The 22,684-nt window shown below is 38.1% G+C and overlaps 1 protein-coding gene across 8 annotated transcripts in view; it reads right to left on the minus strand.

Annotated features, from left to right (window-relative positions):
- The window catches only part of NFAT5 (nuclear factor of activated T cells 5), a 58,013-nt gene that overhangs the window by 12,610 nt on the left and 22,719 nt on the right, over nucleotides 1-22,684 (minus strand). For 2 of the 8 annotated variants that reach the window (XM_067004544.1, XM_067004543.1), the window contains exons 3-10: nucleotides 15,939-16,497; nucleotides 11,229-11,421; nucleotides 8,700-8,890; nucleotides 7,249-7,421; nucleotides 5,268-5,402; nucleotides 5,045-5,097; nucleotides 3,000-3,132; nucleotides 2,295-2,375 (exon numbers count right to left, since the gene is read on the minus strand). In XM_067004544.1, the coding sequence (XP_066860645.1) occupies nucleotides 2,295-2,375; nucleotides 3,000-3,132; nucleotides 5,045-5,097; nucleotides 5,268-5,402; nucleotides 7,249-7,421; nucleotides 8,700-8,890; nucleotides 11,229-11,421; nucleotides 15,939-16,497 (1,518 nt within the window). Of the gene's footprint in view, nucleotides 1-2,294; nucleotides 2,376-2,999; nucleotides 3,133-5,044; nucleotides 5,098-5,267; nucleotides 5,403-7,248; nucleotides 7,422-8,699; nucleotides 8,891-11,228; nucleotides 11,422-15,938; nucleotides 16,498-16,958; nucleotides 17,021-18,775; nucleotides 21,166-22,684 lie in introns of those variants that run through there. The other 6 variants (XM_067004548.1, XM_067004546.1, XM_048050460.2 and 3 more) reach the window with 6 other exon arrangements.

The raw sequence follows: 22,684 nt of genomic DNA on the forward strand, positions 1-22,684 counted from the left end.
AAATGATTAATATATCCTTCCACAAATTACAAATCTATTTTACTTCACTTTAGCTGTACAACTACTCTATTTTTTTTAAATGTCTGTTTTCAGACAAGTGCATGAACAGAACACTCAACGCATTCAGACAGTATTTTTATTCTGTTAAAGGACTAGCCAAGTGAAAACTTGATATATCTGCGTGCCAGCTCTCTATCAAGAGCAAGCTGTTGTTTTGCCTTTACAGTGCCTGTATTTTTTTCTTTTTGAAGTAGAAAGGTGCCTCTTCTTGAAATGAATTGGATCTCTTTAGTTTTGATTTTTCCTGATCCAGGTAAAAAAAAATTACATAACATATCTGAGATCTTTGCTGCAAGTAAAATTAGCTTTCTTGATTTAAAATACTGCTGAAATTGTTTGAGCTTAAAACAAACCAATGGGAAAACCTATAAAAATACATATAGACCTGTGGTTTTTAAGTAAATTAAAGAATTCTCTTCAACATACAGCAAGAAGTCTCCATGCCTTAAACAGATTTAAATCTTACAATAACATGGCAGTAAAATTTCTGCAAATTTGTATCAACAGTATGCTCTGTCCTTGGTCACAGTCCTTGTGTGTTTATTCTACGTACAACCAACATTCTCCCCTGAAATGTTATTTTCTGTCTTCAGTAATAAATTCTCAGCCATCAGTACGCCAACAGTCGTCAGTACACAAAGAGCCAAATAAACTCTTTCCCTCCTGTTAACTCACATATTTGGAACAGCCCCAAAATAGAGGCCACGTGACGTGACGTGCTGGGCTGTACTTCTGGCAGGGAACGCAATTTGAGTGGAAAAACTCTCAACTACGCCAACTTCTGGACAGCCAGTCATACACAGACATCAGTATTTTTCTATACCATAGTCACAATTGACAATTTTTTCTCTTTTATATGCTTAATCCTGTCATGTTAAACAGAAATGATAAAAATTTACGTCCCAGGATAACCTGGGACATATGCAGAGACAAAGTACATAATGCAGACAAAATTGCCTGACCTCAGGTTCACATTCAACCTGAAGTAGAATAGGAACAGGAATGAGTCAACCAAAAAGCTAGCTAGCAGAAAATCCACACAAGAAAATTAAGTTTCTACCACAAATTAAATACAAGGACGCGAACCAATAGGAACAGCACACTGTTCTTATGAAGAGCAGATGTTCTCCTGAAGCAGTTGGTATCTTGCCTTGGTTAAGCCTCCACAGTAGATTAGATACATGTCAGGCTTGCCCTGATACATCAGTTATTATTATCCTTATCTTTTTAATCTTGCTACTAAGAAGTTTTACCAGTACTTTTATCAGCTTGCTTCAATACCCTACATGTTTTTGCAAATTTCTCCCTGAATATTCTCTGCAGGTTTAAACTCATCGTATCTTGTATTATCCTCCCGAACAAGTTGTAAAGTCAACTTGTAAATATATCCCCTGCCAAGGCCCAATATACAACTATTAACTTTAAACATGAGCTTCATGATTTTAACCTGAAGCTATGGATTCCTATCAAACTTGTGATCATGTTGTTAATTTGCTTACCTTCCAACCTGCTTTCACCAGAGCAGGCTATGGAAATTTCCATTAACCTCTGTACACCTCTATGGTTTTAACAACCAACTAAGAAACATTTCCTTCCTTTATTTCAGTATAGGAAGGATCGATTCACTTCACTTAAAATCCAGGCAAACCAAAAAGCTGCTCCCTTAGAACAAAATAACAAACCTTCCACAGACAAAATGCAAATCTCAGAATTGCACTGAAAGCAATCCTAAAATCAGTGGACAGCTTCTACTCTGTCTCTGCTACTACCATACCATTATAACTTTAAGGAAAAATGACAAGTATGTTAGGGTTTTTCAGTGCTGAGTTTTTATTTTTTCCCTTTCACTTTTTCTTTGGCTTAAATTAACACTACACAGATTTTAAATGCTTTGTATTAACTGCCATACTAGGTTTTTCTCCTCTTCATTTAATATTCTTGCAAAGAATGAAGACTGAAATGCAGGGCCCGAGGCACAAAAAAAACCCAACCATTTTTAAAAAATTATTTTTGCAGAGTTTTTGCTCTGCACTATCTCATGTTACAATATACTTAAAGGAATACGGTTATGAAGCAAAATATTCTGGATTTGAAATCAAACATTAGTGTAAGAATATGGCCAGATTTTATAAGCACATACTTACCCCCACTGGACAGCTGATTCATTCCTGCAAAATTTGAGTGGGAATTTATAGTTAAATTATTAACAACAATGATAAGAATCAATTTAGTACCTTTTATAGCCTCTTCAAAAGAACAATGTTGGGCTGGGCTGGAGATTTCCTTCTTCACTTTAACATTCAGGGTACCAGCTGCTGAGGCAAAACACATTGAAAACTTCCTTATGCTAAAACAGCAAACAGGCAAAAAAATCCAAAACTCAAAGCAAACTAAAACAGTTACTTATACCTTAAAGTAACTAAAGCTCTTTGAAAACCACAGAAACAACCTTTTTTGTGAATACACCAATAATTGCAATGCCTACAGTATCATTCATTTTCACTTCCAAAAATGAAAAAGCCACTCAGCAATTGCACTGTACATTGTAACATAGATATATAAATAAAAATACACAATGTGGTCAAACTGCAGCATTCCTTAGGATAAAGCTTGATGATAGTTTTTCTTGTATTTGGTGCACAGTATGTAGCTTATCTACTGTTTTTCCCTACTCAGCTTCATTTTGAACCTCACAGTAGAAATGCCTAAGAACAGCGGCCTACACGCAGCTGAAATTTGAGCTACTTGTCACATAAGTGAATAATGAAATCTAAGGGCTTGGCTCTCCTCAGCAGAGCAAATCTCAACAAGAGGAGTTCAAAAAGATCCATATTACCTAACATTTATGTTATTTACAGCCTAGACACTATGCAATCAGGAATTAAAGGTTTAGCAGGTAAAACTGTCCGTTCCTTCCCCCAGTTTTCTATTTTACATACATGTATCTGGAGTGTATGTAAATGGCTGCACATCGTGTGATCGGCCAGCATTGGTCACCACATAGATTCCCACAGAAACAGCTGAGGTTATTTGCTGGTCATGATATGGTGGCACCTTCACAATAAGGTGATTCTGCAATGCAAAAATAATAAATAAAATCATATTAGAAAATTTATTTCATTACTATTAATCTTAATTATATCTACATCCATCAAAATATAGAAACAGCTTACTAAAACACTAGAAAAATGGGGAAACACGGTCAAGTTACACGTTCAGCAAAGTCAGTTGGCAGCAGTTCTTGTGCTACAACAGAGATTTGAATATTCTGCCCACATGATGCTCAACTTACAGCTCAACTGAAATGTGCAGAAAGGAAAAACATATAAAGTCCAGTACTTTAAACAGAAACTTATGCCTAACATGCCTGAATGAACTGCAATCCATTTGCCATAACATTCTGCTGGAATCAGACCCTTCACTGTTCTGCTGAATCAGACCTTTGTATTCAGTGTGGAGAGAGGATGCAGTCTCATGTTACACTTAAGCAGATTTAACACTGAGCAGACACCAAAAATATGCTTGCAATCATTCAAGAGTAATAGCGCTGAGTGAACTCTAGGCTATCTACTCCCCTACTACCTGTCCATCCACTAGAAAAGGAAAACACAAAGCAAAGGAAAATGGAATACTGCCTTCAGAGGTGGGAGCACATCTGTCAGGCATCATGTGCTTTCAATAACTTCTCTAATTTCAGTCCAATAAGCCATAAAGACACTCAGTTGTGTGAAAAAGAATGAATATTCTGAAAAACATTTCATAGTGGAACCAAAATTCAGCTGAGTGTAAAGACTATGGCGTACATACAATATATTCCCACCCAATAGTAATCTCATAGGAAAGATACTAGAAAAAATGTATTAGGCCTTTTAATTAAATTGCACATAAGGGCAAACGCTCGCCCACAAAGTTCATACACCACACTCCTACTGTGGTATCTACGTTCCCAATTAGAAACTAAATTCTACTTGTGTAGACCTGACTGACAACAATGATAGCCTACCAGACTCACTGAAGAACTCATTTGAAGAAAAGAAGTGTTATTTACAGGAATCAGGAAGCCTGTAATAGAACTGCAGGTTGTATTGTCTAAGTGGCTTTAACGTAGCTTCTATTTCAAAGATGACATTTCCTGGACATCAGATTTTAAAGCGTGATCTGCACCAAAGTGCTACATTCATGCCGGAATAGCACGTTGCCTTATTCCAGCTGACACAAAGCTATACAAGAAGTACTTCTGCACACTACCTGGGGTTGCTTTACTTCAGACAGATATTAATTAGATAATATTAATTAGAATCTGTGCATGTCAGCTTCCAATGTACACATTGATCGGTCAAACACACAGAATGTCACTCATCCAAAAGGTTCAGTCGGGCCTGTTGCCAACTGCCTCCCACCTCTTTTCTTCCACACAGCAGTTCTATACCAGTTTAGGCACTTAATGAACATATTGCTTTTTTGTTTTATTTTTTAATAAACTGAAAAATAGTATTACGTAAATAAAAGTACAGATCCAACAGAATCTCATCTCTCATCTTTGGAAAGAGCGATGGACTGAAAAATAACAATCCCAAAAGAGAAGCTTGCTACTAGAGCAGCAAGGCTGTCCCTCTATAGGAGAAGTGTTTATTATCAGTTTAAAACAAAACTAGAGAAGTCTTTTTTCCCTTTTCCTTTTTCAATAGCACTAACTGAAAACAAAAACACTGGGTACATTTTCCATCTCTAATCAATGTGAGCCCCACACATGGTATTTTTAGCACAAGTGAAATCTTTCTGAACTCCGTTTCCTTGCATTTTATGCATAATACTTTGCATTTTATGCATGGTAAGCCATTGCTCCTGGCCCACAGTTGCCAAGACATTGATATAAAACCTAACCATCAGATCTTGATGATATCAAAAAGGAGTCTTTTCCGGTATTTATAGAAGAGCAAAATAGTAATTTAAAAAATAAAATAAAAGTAATAATCAGAAGTACCTGATGAAATAATTCCATGTCTATTTCAGCTTCTGCCTTCCAAGAATTTTCATCTAAATGAAAGTTAAAAAGCATAATTTATTGCATATCCATATAAATCAATTTATTTTAGTGCCTTTGATTCAGCTTCTCGATTTGCTCCCTACAACTAAACTGTATGAAACAACATAAACCCAAACATGCTCTCTTCATCACCCCAAGCTGGTATTGCTTTCACACTAACCAGAAACGTTCTCCTGGAAAATCACTTTTGTTCCTTTTAGAAAGTTCTTGCCAATCAGAAAAACTTCCTCTTCGCCCTTCACTGAACAGCTGTGCAGACTTTTCTTTAGGATCTCTGGAACTCCTGCTGGTTGAGCTGCAATTGAAAAAACACATAGCTTGAAATCCAAGAAAATATTAATATCCAAAACAAAAAGCTTTCATTTACAGGATTACAACTTACTTCTTTCATTTACAGGAAAGAACAAAATCCTAAATTTCTTCCTTTACTTTATGATTTGTGACAAAAAAAAATTATATATATATATATATACACACACACACATCACTTCTTTGCTAAATGTAATGATCCTCTTAAAAAAATCACACTTAGGTAAATGACCCACTAGTAATCTTCTCCCTTTTCTCCTGCGTTTATTAAATCTTCAAAACAAAACTTTCAGTGTTTGAGCTACTTTCAAGAACTACATACGTCAGCTAATATAAGTCCTCACTAGAGCCACATCTCTGCACTTGAGGAGTACAGCAATTGCTATCCTCCGAACTAGTGGAGCGGATGCAGCGGATCCTGCCAACCCAAGCCGTTCTATGATTTTATCTTAAACTCTGTTTCTATTCACAACTCAAGTTTTGGATTGTTACGTGTTTAAGAGAACACCAGATGTATTCAATTCCCCCTCCTGCTATAATTTAAATAATTGTATCTTTAACCAGTAAGCTAGTAACACAAGAAATTATAGAAAAATCATCTTTGGAGATTTTCTAGTTTTTTTTTTCCTTAAATCTGAAAATTAACTAGTATCAGGTACTACAGTGCTACCCTGACTGGAATGGAGCTACAGAGACAACCATATTTCTAGCGAAGTATTTCTCAACAACATAAATGCATAAAATCAGAATACCACCATTAAAAAAAAACAACACTGAAAAGAACAACTTAGCAAAAAATGTCAGGTGGAAGAAAAATGAGGGACACGAATACGTCAATTTGATCTTTCAAGAAGACTACCCCAAAATGTCAAACTATTGCCTAAAGCATGGAACATGGCCAAAGAGAGCAGGAGAGTCTGCCCATGCATCAGCAATGACATTCCTTTGGTTAGGCAAAGGAATTCTTGGTGAGAGCACAGCACTGGGAAAGAGTCGGGCTGCATATGCAGCACAGCTGCTAATCAGCCTGTAGCTGAATATATAAAATCATAGAAATATCTATGGATATATACAATCATATAATTATTATACATATAATTGCCTGCTGCCCACATCACTGGAACAGCATGGTGGTGTCTGATGTGGACACTAACGTGCTTTTAATCATCTCCTTACAACCTGTCCTTTCACTGGCAGCAAAGCCGCAGTTTCTGAGGAGTCAAATAGGAGCCCTGATACAACAGGTATTGACTGTTAAAAAATATCAAGAAAAGCTGCCTCAGATGTACCGTGGCCTCCTCTGATTTCATTTTCCACGGTGTTCAGTGCAACCTGAACAGTCAATGCAGCCATCTGTGCTCAGTGCTAAACAGAGCATTTTAATAAATAGCTATAAAAGGTTTCATTCTTCCACTGAACCAGAACAGATCCCCCCTCTGGGCTCAATGTACCCCACATCTGGGAAGAGCCATGCTTACTAACTTATTACAAGAAATTTCTATCACTGAAAGCTGGCAGATGAAAGTGACAATACAGAAGGGATTAAAACCTGTATCAAAAAAGTCATATTATCAGTTCAAAGCAATCATGACATAAATTCTCATCTATTGAAAGGCAAAAAAATCATTTAATAAGAGATTAGGCAATTTGTAACTACTTTTAAATACTAGTCAGTCATTCAACACCCCCCTCCAAATAAAAATAGCCCACCTGATTTTAGACACAGCAACTTAAATAATCACAGACCAAAATTGTGGTGTCCCCCCCCTCCCACTTCAATCACACTAAAATCCAGAGTCCTCTAATACCAACTCTTTTAGTTTGATACTTACTGCACAGAATTGGGGAAGAAGGCGTCTGGAGAGTCAAAGTTGAACCATCTTTGCGAGTGATGTTAACACGAAATACCAGCCTGGCACGTGTGCTTTTTTTCTTGGAACCAGCAATCCCTATCCTAGCTTCAACATCAGCATTTCTCAGCTTCAGTATTCCCACGCAATCAACCCTAACGACACAAAGTAGTTGAGAGTTTAATAGAGTTTAATAAATTCATCCTCTTTTAAAATATTTTGACTAATCAATTAAACAAGCCACAAAGAAGTCAGAACTCTTGAAGTAGAAATATTATTAGATTAGTCACATGACATCTCTGTATAACCTCTCATTATATAGTCCTGTTTTCAATTCATCCCTACTTAATTTGGATGCTGAATCATGGGAGGAAGGAATGTGAAAGAACTATGAATTAACAAAAAGCAACATAAAACTATTCTGGTAAGCATTCAGTTTATCACTACAGGTCTTTATTCTTCCGTTCCTCTGGGTTTGCAGGGTTACTACTCAAAAACGTTCTGGACAACAGCTAGGGAATGGAGGTAAGTGTGATAAGGGAATTAATCACACTTAAGAAGCAGACACTGTAAATTGAAGAAATGCTTCTCCTGTTGACATCAAGACAAGTTTCTTAAGAAGTGACAGCTTTCAAGCACAACCACATATCCATTTGAAAGAAAAAAAAAAAAAAGAAAAGACATTCTACTGAAAAACATACTTGAGAAGATCACACCTTTTCTATAACTTAAAATACGTATGAAAAGCTTTTAAGGGAATCACTTCTATCCGAAATTTCTTGTGAGATCTAAACCACACAGGCACATGAGGCCATTTGCTCAAAAATCAGCTACAGTTAACAAAGGCCATCAGACTGGGCTTATCCCTTTTGAGCAACAGCCATATACTGTTTAAATGCATCTGAAAACCTGTTGTATCCAAAACGTTGTCTGTATTTGACCAGATTGCTCTGTAAAGATAGGAAAGCACTAGGCTTTCATGACAAAGGACCGTCTGATGGAACAAAGAGAAATGAGAAAACTCAGAATTTAGCCTCCACTATTCCCAACCTTTCTGGGCCCTAAAAGGATCTGAAGATCCCAACATTCGCCCTCCCTCTTCTGATTAGCCATTTCATACTTTCTAGAAGAGACAATCAATGGAAGCAGTGACGACTTCATAGTTCATGTAATGCTTGAATATGTGCATTATTCTTTAAACAGTGCATAAAACTCCAATACAACAAAGTTCATTGAAAAAGCTATAGAAAAGGACGAGATTAAGCATTAAGCATAATAAGCTGAGAACGTGGATTTAGAAGTTTATTACTCATGTAGCTTCACAAAGAGCCTGACGTGCTGAGATACTAAACAACCTAACTGAAAGAGGAAAGCCAGTTTCTGAAAACAAGCTAATAAATTAAAAAATATATATAATTAAAATAGCTACTCACGCAAGTGTCATGTTGTTGCTAGGGTCCAGTCCAACCTCAATAACAGTAGTCCCCTCGATATCCACTTCTTTACAGGGAGTAGTGTTTCGCCCAGTAACTCTGCAGGCCTGGTAGAACCCGTGTGGTTTCACTCGGCCAGAGTCATTGCCCACGAATACCTGCAGCACCACCGGCTCGTTGTGACCTTCCAGCTGAAACACAGCAGCATGAATCATATTTTGACTGACCAGCAAAACCTTTTAATTAAAATCAGGAATATTTTATGCTGCTGAACTTGAAGCAAATCTGCTCCTAATGTTGCTGGAAACAATCCTAGGGAAGCATGATTTTTTTTAATCTAGTTTATAAACAAAAGGTAATTAATGTTTTTAATCTTTTGTCATTTGCTCATCTATTGAAAGACAAATACGTCATTTAACACATGGTTGAAATGAATATATATACACATAGTTAATTTTGGAGTTCTTAGCTGGTTTGCAAAAAAATTAGAGATACTACTAAGATCACAGTATGCCCCTCACATCCAAAAGGAGCCACTAGGTTACAGCAGGTAGGTGGGATACTTGGAAGTATGAAACCAAGCAAGCAAACAACAAAAAAAAACTCTTGGCCTTTGTGTACTTGTTTTGTTTTTTTCCCTACCCTTAGCTCAGATTTCCTGAAGATCCACTGACTCATTTTGACTGTCCAACTCAATTAGACTTATGTATGCAGGGTAGGAACTCGTTTGCCTACTGGTAAAGCAAGCTTGGGCTTCCAGGCATTCAGTAACATGAAACTCTTCCAAACAGAAAATTTTCTCTGACGGGTGCTAAAGGGAACTGGAAAAGGAATTAAAAGGAAGTTCACATGAACAAAGGCCCATTAAGAAAATCCACATAAACGAGCACTAAATCACCATAGCAACAGCAGTATATGAATGGATTCTTTTCTTAGGAAACTTTACTGGACTTCAGCATTACTGAAGAGGACCGAGTAAAGTGTTGGAGATGCTTGCAATGCTGTTGAACTGGACTTCAGAGATAAGTACATTTCTATACTCTGTCAGCACAAATTATTAAGGCTTGCACTGAAAACAAGTGTTCCTTTGTGGACCTGATAAATCAGCCTGGTCTGAACTGCTTTGCTACTTTCTCAAAGTGGAATAACTAAAAAAAAAAAAGTATTAGAGGAAATGTTTGGGGTTTTTTTGGTATGGTAACAAATGTGGTTGTCTGCTTGCTTTGCCTGCTGGCCACCATCCTTGCAGTACAGCCAGGATGCTATCTGCCTTATTTCCAAGGAGCATGCAATGCTGGCCTGTATTCATTTTGGTGCCCACTGTCACAATCATACTGAGATCAGTGCAACTTTTGTGATATTTGACATCAGTTCTTCTGCTTATCTCCAAGTACAGCATTACAGCAGGACCTGCAAATTCACATTCTGTACATCACCAGACAAACTGAATGTTCTCCCTCTTGATCAGGAATGTGAAAGACCTCTCTGTACACCTTCTTCCTCATGTTTCTCCTCCATCTGTAGCTCTTCCTCTTCATCTGGGCTTTGGTCCTCATCCCCTGAGGAACTCACAGCAGCGCCCTCCTCAGCAACCTAGCAAGCCTGATCACGAGCAACTTTTCCCCTCTTTGAGTAAGGCAAATTATATCAGCTCCCCTCGAATAAAGCAAGGCAGAGAAAGAAACAATGCTTGCTGGAGAAATCAGCTATGCAAGGCCTCCTGAACTGCCTGAACTGCTGACTGCATCTTCTCTTATCCAGATCTTTGCCCTCGATCAGAAGGATTAAGGGCATCATTCAGGCCTCTGTGCTGTGCATCCCTGCCTCAGAGCAAGCGACCAACACCACTTAAACTTACAGGTACCAAAGTCCATACAGGAAACAGGCTGCATCTGTTAAGCATGCATACAACTGCTTCCTTTTTTCTTCCCCCATTGCCCAGTTCTACTAATCCACACATGCTTCACTCTACTGCTAACCATGAGCAGTAAGATCCATAACACACACCTCAGTTAACAGATCTTTGTGACTCTGCTTGAAAAACAGGTACTGAGTATGCGGATTCTGATACTTCTCATTAAAAAAAACAAACCACCTTTTACATGTCTTTTGGAATGAAAACTAGTTTTATATTCTTACCAGTAAGACATAATGACGACCCACTATCATCAGCCATTGAACAGTTACAGCATTTTGCTCTCCTACTTTTGTATGCTTCAAGTGTCTACCTCTTCACACACAGTTCACCTAATTGTGAATCTAACAGGATATGCATCACAGATGAGGTATCATTGCCTTGACATAACATTTCCTGCCTCCTGTAATTTTGTAATGCAGATAGATGTCTTTGTACTCAAAAGAAGAGAGAGAGTACAGTTCTACAGCCTTTGCAGTAAAGAGATTGCAAGGTCTCCTCCCCTTCCTCTAAAAGTAGAAATTCTAGGTCTTATCTGAACTGAACCAGTTCCCATTCTACTAAAGTATCGCTTGGAAAGGAACCCCCAGATCACCTGATACTGAACAGCCTACCTTTACAGTTGGAAAACCTTGCTGTGTCCGGTCTTTCACTGAGCCTCGGCTGCCTTCAGTCAGATAACGAGCCCTGTGCTGGGTTTCCGGCTGTACCACTATCTTCAGCTCCTTCCCCTCACTTTTAGTTGGATACTGACCACACAACATTGGGGTCTTCTTCCCTCCAGCTCCTTTCTGGCTCTCTGGTGCTCTGAGAAGTCAAAGCAGACCATTAAAGACGTTATAAGCAGCTCGCCAATAAAAACAAATGAAATCACAGAAAAGCTACAAAAGTAAGGAGCGTGTATTAATGTACAGAAGATGCACGGTTGTGAGCAAACATGGGAATTCTCTTTCTGACAGAGAACGAAACCTGCAGGATGAAGAGGAATGGTGCTTCCCTGCCTCTTCCATCCAGTGCAACTGCTTTTCATAGAGTAAACATAAAGGAAGGGAAGAGCATTTAGCATTAAACTGCGTTAACAAATAGAAGCCTTACGACCTGCTGTTCTCAAAGTATATGATACAGCTTGGTATTATTGGAATAAACTGCTTCACTTCTGTTAAAAATATACATATGTAACACACACGCCGAATGGATTTAAGGTTAAATGATACTTCTTTAAATAGGAAAACAGCCTCTTGCCTGTCTCCTCCTAAACATGTACATCATGCAAACTCAAATACCAGTTTCCGTCAAAATTGATAAATTTATGTTAAAAACAGATTTGTTGTTGTAAAAGGCTCTGACAAAACTGCACAAATTTTAAAGTTGCAGTATATGCAAAAAGACTGTTTCTTTCCAGGTGCATACCTCAAGATGTACTGTACTTGTGATCAGTTCCATAATTAAAAGCTGAATAAAGAAGCCCTCCAAAGTATAATGTTACGTGGTCAATTCTTTAAAGCACAAGGGAAGATAACGCTTGATCCTGTACGGAGCAGGTTTGTATAATTATCCTGAAGTCCATCAAACCCATCTAACATTAACAAATGTAAACATGTCACAGCAAATGGGACAGGCAGAAAGAGCTCGATGAGTTTATGCAGAATGTAAACTCCTTTTTTTTTTTTGATCTACCAGAAAGTAGCTTTTAACTGTTAAAGACTGAAAAAAGCAGTTTTAAATCACAGTTGTGATCTGCTAAAAAACAAACAAAAAAAAGAATCCTTTTTCAATGTGCAACATCCAGAATTTCTCCAGGTCCCAGCTGTCATGCTCTTACTTCCGCTAAACCTTCCAAAGTTTTTAATACAAGTAACACAGGGTTGCGATGTACGTTGGTGAGCTGTTATGAGGTTCGTGCTGTGCTTGAATTTCATTTTTCTCCCTATTCCTGAGGGTTACTGATGGTTACCTGTGTCAGCACCCAGCGAGCCTACTGCTCGCGGCCTCAGGCTCGTCTCACGGCCTGCATCAGCCACGTAGCGGCGATGGGGCGGTCTGGAGGTTATAAAAACCTGCACTAACACCATGTCAAGAAGTCCTGGTTACTCAGCCATCCTCAAGGTTAACAGGCTGGTTGAGAAGAAAAAAGCCATGTAAAAATATGCCATATTTTAGGAAAATAAAAGGGACATGTCTTCTTCAACTAGCACATACAAAACCTGCAATGCACTAAATAAACTGCAATTAACACCACTATGCTCTTTGCTTCTGTACAAGTTAAGCAAAAGCAGTGCTTGAATTTAAGCCTGTTAGATTATCACTTTCTCTGTACTTCCTGTCAGGACATCACTCCAATGGACCAGCAATTAAAGAGGAATACATTTATGAACTTTCAGTCAATGCCTTCTCTTTGTTCTTATTCAGAATTTTAAATTACTTGACTAAAGTCTATTAGCATCCCACAGGGAATCTGAAAAGGAATTTCAAAGAGCAACTTCAGCCGCAACCACACAACCCCGTTATTCAGAACCCGTGCTTCCTTGGCTCCATCAGGCAGGCTGCGCCTGTCACCTCACTGGAATTAAGGCAGCAGGTGGACTGCATACTCTGACCTTCTCATACTTAGGAATTCCAGCTAAATAAGTTAATACACAGGACTAAAGTACAAGATTTTGAAGGGTAAAGTCAGAGAGGCAGCCATTAAAATGAAATTCACTTTTAACGCTCAAAATACAGTTTTACCAGGGGGACATTGACACTTTGGCCTCTCCAGCACATCTTTGTGTTTTCCTGAAATTACTTCACTCTTAAAACCCAAGTCCATTGTCAACACACTGACATTTTACACATTGCAGTATTTGTCTAAAGAGATGACACCTAAAAATTATTTGGAAAATCTTCCCTTTAGGAACTTGAAGTAATTGTTATTTTCAGTCAGATTAGATGAACATGAAAGTAATTTTAAAGACTTTACCAGAATTTCTCAGTGCTTCCTTCTCAAATTATGAGGATTTATCATTTACACATCCTTTTAATTTAGTCAAAATATAATTCTAGTAGCCATGCACATACAAATAATAAAAATAATATTTCTCTCTCACACACACCCCTTTATTTATTAGCTTAATTGTTACCAGACAATGTCTCAAAGCTAGCACTTCTTTTCTAGAACAAAAACATAAATGGCAAAACCCACGATTCTATTAAAACAGATTTCGTGAGTTAACTTTTGTCTGGTCCTGCACTTGCATCAGGGCTGCTCCAAGTGAAGGCCTGAAAGTGAAAGCGAGACCAAGCATGACTGAAAGCTGAGAATCTTTGCTCTAAATCAATTCATCCATTTTTAAAAGGCTTTCAGAAATGCTAAGGGTTTCCACAGGAATAAATTCTTTTTTCTATCTCTGAAAGCCAACTACAAGTCTCTTTTAAAACAAACTATTTCCGCTTCACAAATTACCAAGTGTTCTTTCCTTGCTTTTTTCTTAAAGCCAGAAGTAAATGACCTTGCTTGGCTGAACTCCATCAGGCTGCAAAATTCAACAAAAATTTAACTGACACTACTATAACTTGGACATGTCTGTAATCTAGAGTTGTAATACTAGATTTCTATATTCTAACTATAGAATTAGCTTTTCTAATACCTTAGATATTTCTTATTGCAAAGCTCTTATTTAAAAGGACAACTCTATTACATAGGATTTTGCAGTAGTTCAATCTAGCCTGTACACGAGACATTAAACATACATGCTTATCTAACCCTGTGTTCACTGAATCCTAATGCCAGTGTTGCAATGTTCATTGGTTAGTCCCTAGTATTTTGGGGAGTATTATAATCTTGTGATGTTTTAGACTGCGACCACATATACTGTTCCGAAGCTTACTAGATCTCCCATTTCTGTTCAGAATCACAGAATTCTTGCCTCCCAATAGTTTCCTCCCTTTGTAACTGAGGGACTGAACTCCTTTGTGCTTGGTGGAAGCAGCTTCCTCGTTCCAAGCAAACATGTTAGTTTGCTTCCTAGGTTCTACCAGGGACAAACGTTTTACATCATTAAAATTTTCAGCTGCCAAAATAAGAGATGCTGGGCAACTTCAGTCAAGCTTAGAGCATTTGCTGTAAAGACACTTAAAACAAAAAACGAAGAAATAAAAACCCACCCAATTGTTGCTGTACAGGTTTGAGAGGAGGAGCAGGTGATAGTACCAACTCTTTGTTACCAGCTAGCTCCATCTTTCCAAATGATGTACCTAATAGAGCAGGAAGCAGCAGCACACTCTGGAGAGTTTCTCAGAATCACCTCACAGTGAAATTTTAAGTATGGAACTGCAATGACCCTGGGAATACAGACTCCAGGCTCTTTCCCTTTGGAATATGAGACATTCATACATAATCTCATTAGGCAAATTTTAATATTCACCATTACTGTGATTAATATCTGAACACACTACAAGCACATACGTAAAAAGTGAAACAAAATAGCCCCCCCCCAAAAGAAAATAACCAAGTCTATCCATTTGACCACCTTAAGAGTACTAAAAAAGCCAAAAGTTAAAAAATAAAAAATTTTTAAAAACACACATATAATCACACTACTATAAACTGATGGATATTTTATCTTCAAGCAGCCACTGAAATGCATTTAGTGAACAGTGTGAAGTGGGAGAAATGAGAGACCACCACCCAGGCGTGCCCACATACAGACACACGCATGCACACAACCCAGAAGCACAGAGAGAAACAGGATTAGAGATTTATTTCTGAAAAAATCAAATACAGATGTGAATTCACAAGAAAAAACAAAATTTGGTTCACCATATAATCTTAACATTTTTATAAAAAAGTAAAGGATGCGTTAAATGATGAGATATCTTAACAAGCCATTAACTTCTACTCCCATCACTCTCTCTATTTGATAAATAGAGAAAGAGACAAACAAGCAGGAAAAGTGCCCAGACTGAAATCCTCACATAAAATACTGCACAAACGGCAAGATTTAGGGTGCGTCCAGTCCACTTCTGCCTTGTGGGTTTTTTTACGTACAATGTTTCCATTGTCTTTTTATAAGGGGGATTGCACAATCTTTCAGGAATCTCACTTAAACAATAATACAGCCAAGCTCATCGATTCTGCGTCCAATTGTTATGGCAAAGTTTAGCTTTATCTTTAAAGATTAGCAACTCTAGTGAGAACTTATCATGGGCTAGAACACAAAACGGAATGGCAGAGAAGGGGAGAGATTTATGTGAGAACCTGAGTAGAACACTTGGCGGGAAGGGAGTTTTATTAGTTTGGTTTTACATATGGCGATAGAACTTTAAATAAAAATGCAGATACCAACCCATTTCCTGCTTTTGAGTTGCCTTTGCTGTCCGTGCTGAGCTGAGAAAGGACATAGTGAGGCGCTTTGGCACTGTCGGCATCAAATATATCCATGTTGGACTCTTCACAATCTCGACGTTTGATCCCTGGCCTCTGCTTTGGGTTTCGTTTGCGTGATTTACGTGGCACCTCAGTGTTATCATTGTAGGAACTGGTACTCATGTTACTGAAGTTGGAGGGTGAATCCTCCATCCACATACTGCAGCTCTGTTCTGATTCCAATCCACACCCCTCATCCTGGCAGGACATCCGACTGTTGTCCAGCAAGTCCTCAGGTGGTGGCGAGATGTACAGGACTGTGTGTCTCTTCGGCGTTGACTGCTGCTGCTGGACTGTGTTACTGGTTAACTGCTTTTCACTTACCCCTCGGTTACTTACCCCCACGGCTGAGGAGCAGCTCTCCACTTGCATAGCCTTGCTGTCGGTGACTGAGGTAGAGTAAATGGTAGGACTGGAAGAGGTGGTAAAGGAGCTGCAAGCACCGCCCATGGAGGAAGAGGAAGGAGCTGAAGAAGCATCTGCGGTGTACAATTTAGAAGTAAATACAAGACACGTGGTTCTGTGTGTGCTGGCTATAGCAGTCCCATTGAAGTGAAGTGATTAATGAACCGATTTCTTTCCCCCAACAAGTATTTGGAATTTGGTACGTTTTGGAATGTAAATGCTTAAAGCAATACAGCCTAGCCAATACGGTACTTTGGAAATGTCCAAATATGACTGAATGCATTGTGCTGTAATCAACTTTTTTAAAACTTTACGTTAATTCATAAAAATGGCTGCAAGTAAACAGAATTTTCATTGCCTCAGCTGGACTACTTATTTGTGTATAAGCCATTTCATCTAAAATAATGGAAGCCCCAATCAAAATGTTTATAATCCACATTCAATGCCAATTAAACCATTTATTATTGGATTTTTTTTGTTGTTTTGAAAAGACGGGACTGTGCTTAGCCACGAAATATTAAAATAAGTTTCTAACCTATGAAGCAGAGAACTACAGGTCATTTTTAATGCAGACACTCCCTGCTTCAGAGGCAAATCCTGGAATAAAAATATGAGAAAATAAATGAGAAAAGAGCTGCTGATTATTCCATCATAAATGAGAAATAAACTATAAAATCAACTGAGTTGGTAGGCAAAATGGAACTGGTATCAGTCACTACGATAGAGCTATTTACTTTGCAGGTTCAAAACAGGGTTGAAGAAGCTGTATTGGTGACATACTGATACAAAACAACATGAAATTTCTGTAACTTGACTCAGTCTCTGAGATTCTACATCAGACTTCTCTCGGTCTTCATTAGCTGAGTCCCCTAAGCATACAGGGGCAGCTTGGGAGAGACCTCTAAAATAATTCATATTAAGCAGGATATTTTAAACAATGTGATTGTGACCTCTCCAGAAGCCCCACAGATCAATCTGGTTTAGAAATACAAAAGGCAGCTAATTGATTAAAACAAAATCCTGAAGATTTCTGAAAAGCAGCATAATCATTTCCACCGGAGAATTTTAATGGACTTTTAAAAGAATTTTAAATCAGTTGAAAATGTAGGCTGAAATGTTTGAGAGGAAGTGGTAAGAAGGACAAACATAGGTCTTAAATTTAAATCAGCTGTAGTTCACTAGGGAATAATTAAGTTTCATATACAGATTTTAACTTCCTAGGGGAGAGGCCACTTTACTACTGCACTGCTAACCACACCTTACGCAATCAACAAGAACTGCAGAAAGAATCTAATTTTGCAAACAATAGGTAATAATACAGTATGTTTGCCCAGCTAGTTACTGCTGTAGTAGAGGTAATACCTGTTACGATAAGAAACAAGATCCTTTCTTTTTTTGTTGATTTTTTAAAATCCAGGTTATTATATAGAACTGTCACCTCTAAAAAGGTTTAGACATTGTTGAACTATTTTATCAAGTTTAAGCTACTTAAAAGTAACATAATAAAGTATATTCAGTACGATATAAATATTTAACTAGCAGCAAAATTTAGCAAACCTTCCTATCAACCAATCTACTTGTTATTAACAGGGGTTACCCGTGGCTGATGACAAAGACTGTTTAAAAAGGTATTGGTTTCTTACAGCTTTTCTGTGCTAAATGAAATTAAAAGTAAACCTAAACTGTTTCAGAATGGAGTGAAGTAAAATACAGCGGTCATTGCAGTTCATCAAAAAATCTATTCTGCTTTCACCTGCATAAGAAGTCCCTTCCTCAAACCTCCCAGAGAACCAGGAGCAGATGAATGATACCAGTTCCATTTTCCAGTTTGTTTTTGGCAAATATAGTGGCTGAAATTGGAGAATTCAGTCACTTTGAACTGCATTCCAATTTAAAGGCAAATTTATCCTTTCTATATCATGCATTAATGCAATGCTTTTTTCAAAAACACTTACAGGATTGGCAAAAACTATTAAATCTAGATATTAATTTCAGTGACAACAGGAGCTGATTTGCAGCCACTTTGAGTTGAGATAGATCGTTGCTATTTGTGATGTTTACATTTTTTTAAATAGAATTAGTTTCCATTCATTAGAAAGAAATGCAAATATGCAACATGCATACAGCATATGTGCTGCACGCAAATGTTTGTGAACTGAAGACGCTGAGCCCACAGCAGCGACGCTGCAGAGCTGGACTGCTGACTAGCAGTACTTCCCCTAGTTAAAAAAAAATCAATTTTATTTTTTTTTAAACAGATGAAACTGAGCATCACGTACATGATGATGCAGTGTATGTGGATCTCATGTTTTCCTGTCTGTGACAAAGACTGACAAATAAATAATTACGTACGTTGAACCAGGTAGCAGGGCTCTAGAATTGGAAGACATTTCCTCCTCTATAGAGAGCTTAGTACCAAGGATTCTCTTTTCGCAGCAAATACTGCAGAAGTTTTAGAAAGGTTTTTTTCGGAAGACCGGTAAGAAAAACTTAAGTCACGTTCATACGCAGGTCTGCATTGGAACAGGTCTGCCAAAGACTGAGCACAGCCTGCGTATCAAGTGGCTCCATGCATATCCTCTCCAGAAATGCAACAGCTGCACTTTTCCTTCACTTTCCTAGAAAAAAAATAATCACTAAACAAAATACTTTCAGTATAAAGCTAAAACAGCTGCTAACGTTATTTTAAGGTGCAGCATTTAGCAACACTGCTATCATTATAGCTACCAGGTTCCCAAAACAATTTCTCCTCCAGCTTTTTTCCTAGAAGTTAAAATAAAAGACCGTGTATGAACATACGTGGTTTTCCTTTATGAGGATAAGGAGGAAACAATTACTGTCCTTTATGCACTGGTTACACTCTCCTCCACTTGTCAGACACATCCCAGTGTATCAATAAAATTAAATCATGGAAACATTAGTATCAAGCTGGACAATAATGGCAAGAAAACCCCTCTTTAGCCATACATCTTTTCAAATGAATGTCACTGCCATCCACAAACATGCACGTGTTAAAGCATGTGCAGGCCAGCGCTTTCTCCATCATAACTAACGACATGTGAGAACGTATGGCAAATATTAAAGGCAATGAAATGAGCTGGCTGTATCAGAATAGCCAAATACAAAATGTAAAATATATCTGGGGGGAGAAATTAATAATTGCTTTATGAATATTTTAAGTCACACAAATACTGAAAAAAAATTAATAAAATTTGTGTTTTTTTCACAGGGTCTGCAGTCCTTTATCCGACTCATTTTCCTTTGAGCTACTAAATAAGTAAATGGGATCAACCAAGTAAGAATTCAGAAAAGTTACTATAATGGAAAAAAACACTCCGTCTTTTACATGGCTCCCATTTTGTTGTATCAGTTTACTCTAAAGCCTGTGACTACACATGCGTATCTGACACCCAAAGGAGATCTCTTGGTTGAATATGCTACAGTCCAAAGAAGTTTATTCTACAGTTTTCAGTAATTCAGTTTGACTGGCATTGCTTTATAAGGTGAAAGCATTTTGCTTTTCCTGTTTTTGAGGAAGGAATTTTTCCCCAACACCCAGAAAATAACCCAAATATAACCAGTGGGCATTCGGGCTGATGGCTACACCTGGCTGCAGGGGAAGCGAACACACCTCGCACATTTCGTGTCACTGAGATTTGCTTTCTCAGACACCTCCGGGATTGTTACGGGTGGCTCTTTCACTTGCAGTTTAACAGTGCTTGCAGTGACAAACATATAGTTTGAATGAGCACGCACATTTTGAAATTTAAGACTGATATAATATTTTAACACATTCAAAATAAAAATTGCTTTCAGAGCACCAGCACTGAATGTAAGCCAAGTGCATGTTACGGCCAGTACACAGCCACAGTGCTATAAATGAAAAACACACCAGCCTCACAAGGTTGTGGGTTTATTTCTTTTTTTTTTTTTTTTTTTTTTTTTTAACAAAAAGTGAGAGAGACAAAAGAAAACTACTTCCCTGTTAAATCAACCTTGATCACTGTGGAAACTAAACCTCCTGAATCCACTGCTTGCCACCTCTATGCCACGTAAGACAGCTGAAAGAACTATTTCAGAATTTCTTGCCTGTCTTACCAGTTTTTCTTATCTCAGCTAGGTAGAATGATATCAGATAGTTCAATATAAGGAATTTCTCATTCTGTTTTGGACATCATAATTTGCACATCAATAATAAGTAATTCTGCAGTATGTAAATGAAAGACAAAATAACCAAGAGCTAACAAACTAACTGGCCAGTGTCGGAGTTGAGAATGCAAAGAAAGAACTAATTACTCTGCACTACTCCTAGGAAGACCAAGTTTCAAAGAAATTTCAGTTGTTCACGATACCAGTCATTTGTACATTTGCTTCCCAGAAAGCCTAAAAAGGGGCCTTCTGCTCCCATACGTTTCCTTTATTTTCGGGCCTTGAACAAAATTATATTCACAACCAAGAGATTGAATAATTCAAGTTTCTTTCTGAAAACAAAAAGCAGGCAGTGGCAGAAGGGATGCAACACGCATGTGGCACGAATGCATGCTGCTAAAAATCACAGGCTAGTTAAGCATGAGAAACTAAGGGAACACGTAGCAAAGAGCATCCCCATCAGCAAATCAGCGCATTCTTTTTCTTTTCAATAACAAGCTATTGTATAAAGAAAATTTATTACCTCCTGAATTGCCAGCTAAGGCAGTGACATATATTTCTACATCCTATTATCTTGTGAAGTCAAACAAGGCATTCAGCCTTTTAAAAAATGTCTGAAACGGAGAAAAAAAACGCTGCTTGGCATTGAGGGAGTCTTGTCTTTGGCTAAAACTCACGCAGAGCCAATCTTGAAATCCTTGTTCAGTCCTCCCAAGGAGATCCTTCCATACAACAGGGATTACCCAATCTTCCCAAAGAAGCAGTGTCCTAATGACGTCTTTTTTTTGATTGCAGCTGGAGTGCAAAGCAACTTATTTCCCAGACTGGAAAGCTCAAGATTGAAAATTAATGCAAATAAACTGGAGATATTTGGGGTTTTACAAGTCTTCCTGCCACCTGTGCACAAACAGCCAGGACTAGCAAAGGGCCATTAAAGGACTTGTCTTTTTCTAGCTTGCATCCTATGCGATCCACTATGGTATTTTAGGGAACAATTAAGCATCAAAACCCTCACCACATGTGGTGTGGTTTAAGTCATTTATAAGCCCACTACGTGGAATATGCCTCTTCATTAAATTTGTTCATTTATGTAACGTGTCGTGTTTTTTATAAGAATTTTCTGTGTTAATTTGTTTATTCACAGAACCACTGGACGCAGGAGAACAAGTTCAGAACAAAACCAGAAGGATACTATGTGCAAAATTTCCAGCATCAACCCTTGCATTGCCAAAGGCTTTACAGGTGAAAACCAGAACTTACAAAGTGGCTGCAAACCTGCTTTCAACACCTCACATGCCAAACTTGGGGTTCTACATTTCTTCTTCTTGTATTACTGATGTAAAGTCAAAAACTTTTCCAAAAAGAGTTTAGTTTCAAATCAGTATCAATCCACTATTTAGAAACAAAACAAAAAAAGAAAAAAAAAGAAAAAAGGAAAAAAGAAAGAAAGAAAAGAGACTTATGAAGAAGTCTGAAAACAAGACCGACCTATACCCTGGGTGAGATTGGATGGGTTAAGTGTCTCTGGCACTATTTGTCTTCACTATTGACAGACACTGTCACACAACCCACCACACGATGCCTGTCTCTGAATGGCGAAGCTAGAATGCAAGTTAAGTGTATTAATAGAGAAAAAAAACTAGCATCCCAGCAAATATAATAAAGCAATCCAATTCACCAGTTATTAAAAAACACTCAGATTCAAGATAGGTAGGTTAATTTAATTTACATTAAGCCCAACAGTGTAAATTCCCCTTACATTCACATGCTGAACCAAGCAGTGCATTATAATTTGGGTGAATACACCAATCTGTTTTTATTACCAATGACATCCATTATTCAATTAGCACCGAGTTCAGGTATCTCAGCAGAACCTCTGGGAGCGGCTCGGACCCAGCAGTCCCGTTTAGCTCGGGTCCCTCCCGGCTCGGAGCCAGGCAAGGCAGAACTCTAGGCCCCCTCAGCTGCTCTCTGCAAGCTCTCACCTGTCTGTCCCTCAGCTCCCTCCACAGCCCACTGCCCTGAAAGAGCGACTGTACAACGATATCGTGACCGATGGGTCCAACAAAGAACGCTTCACATTAGGAAATGGCCTCTCTTGTTCTTTAGGTC

The sequence above is a fragment of the Anser cygnoides genome, chromosome 12 (assembly GCF_040182565.1).
Source record: "Anser cygnoides isolate HZ-2024a breed goose chromosome 12, Taihu_goose_T2T_genome, whole genome shotgun sequence".
In the NCBI taxonomy this organism is placed as follows: Eukaryota; Metazoa; Chordata; class Aves; order Anseriformes; family Anatidae; genus Anser; species Anser cygnoides.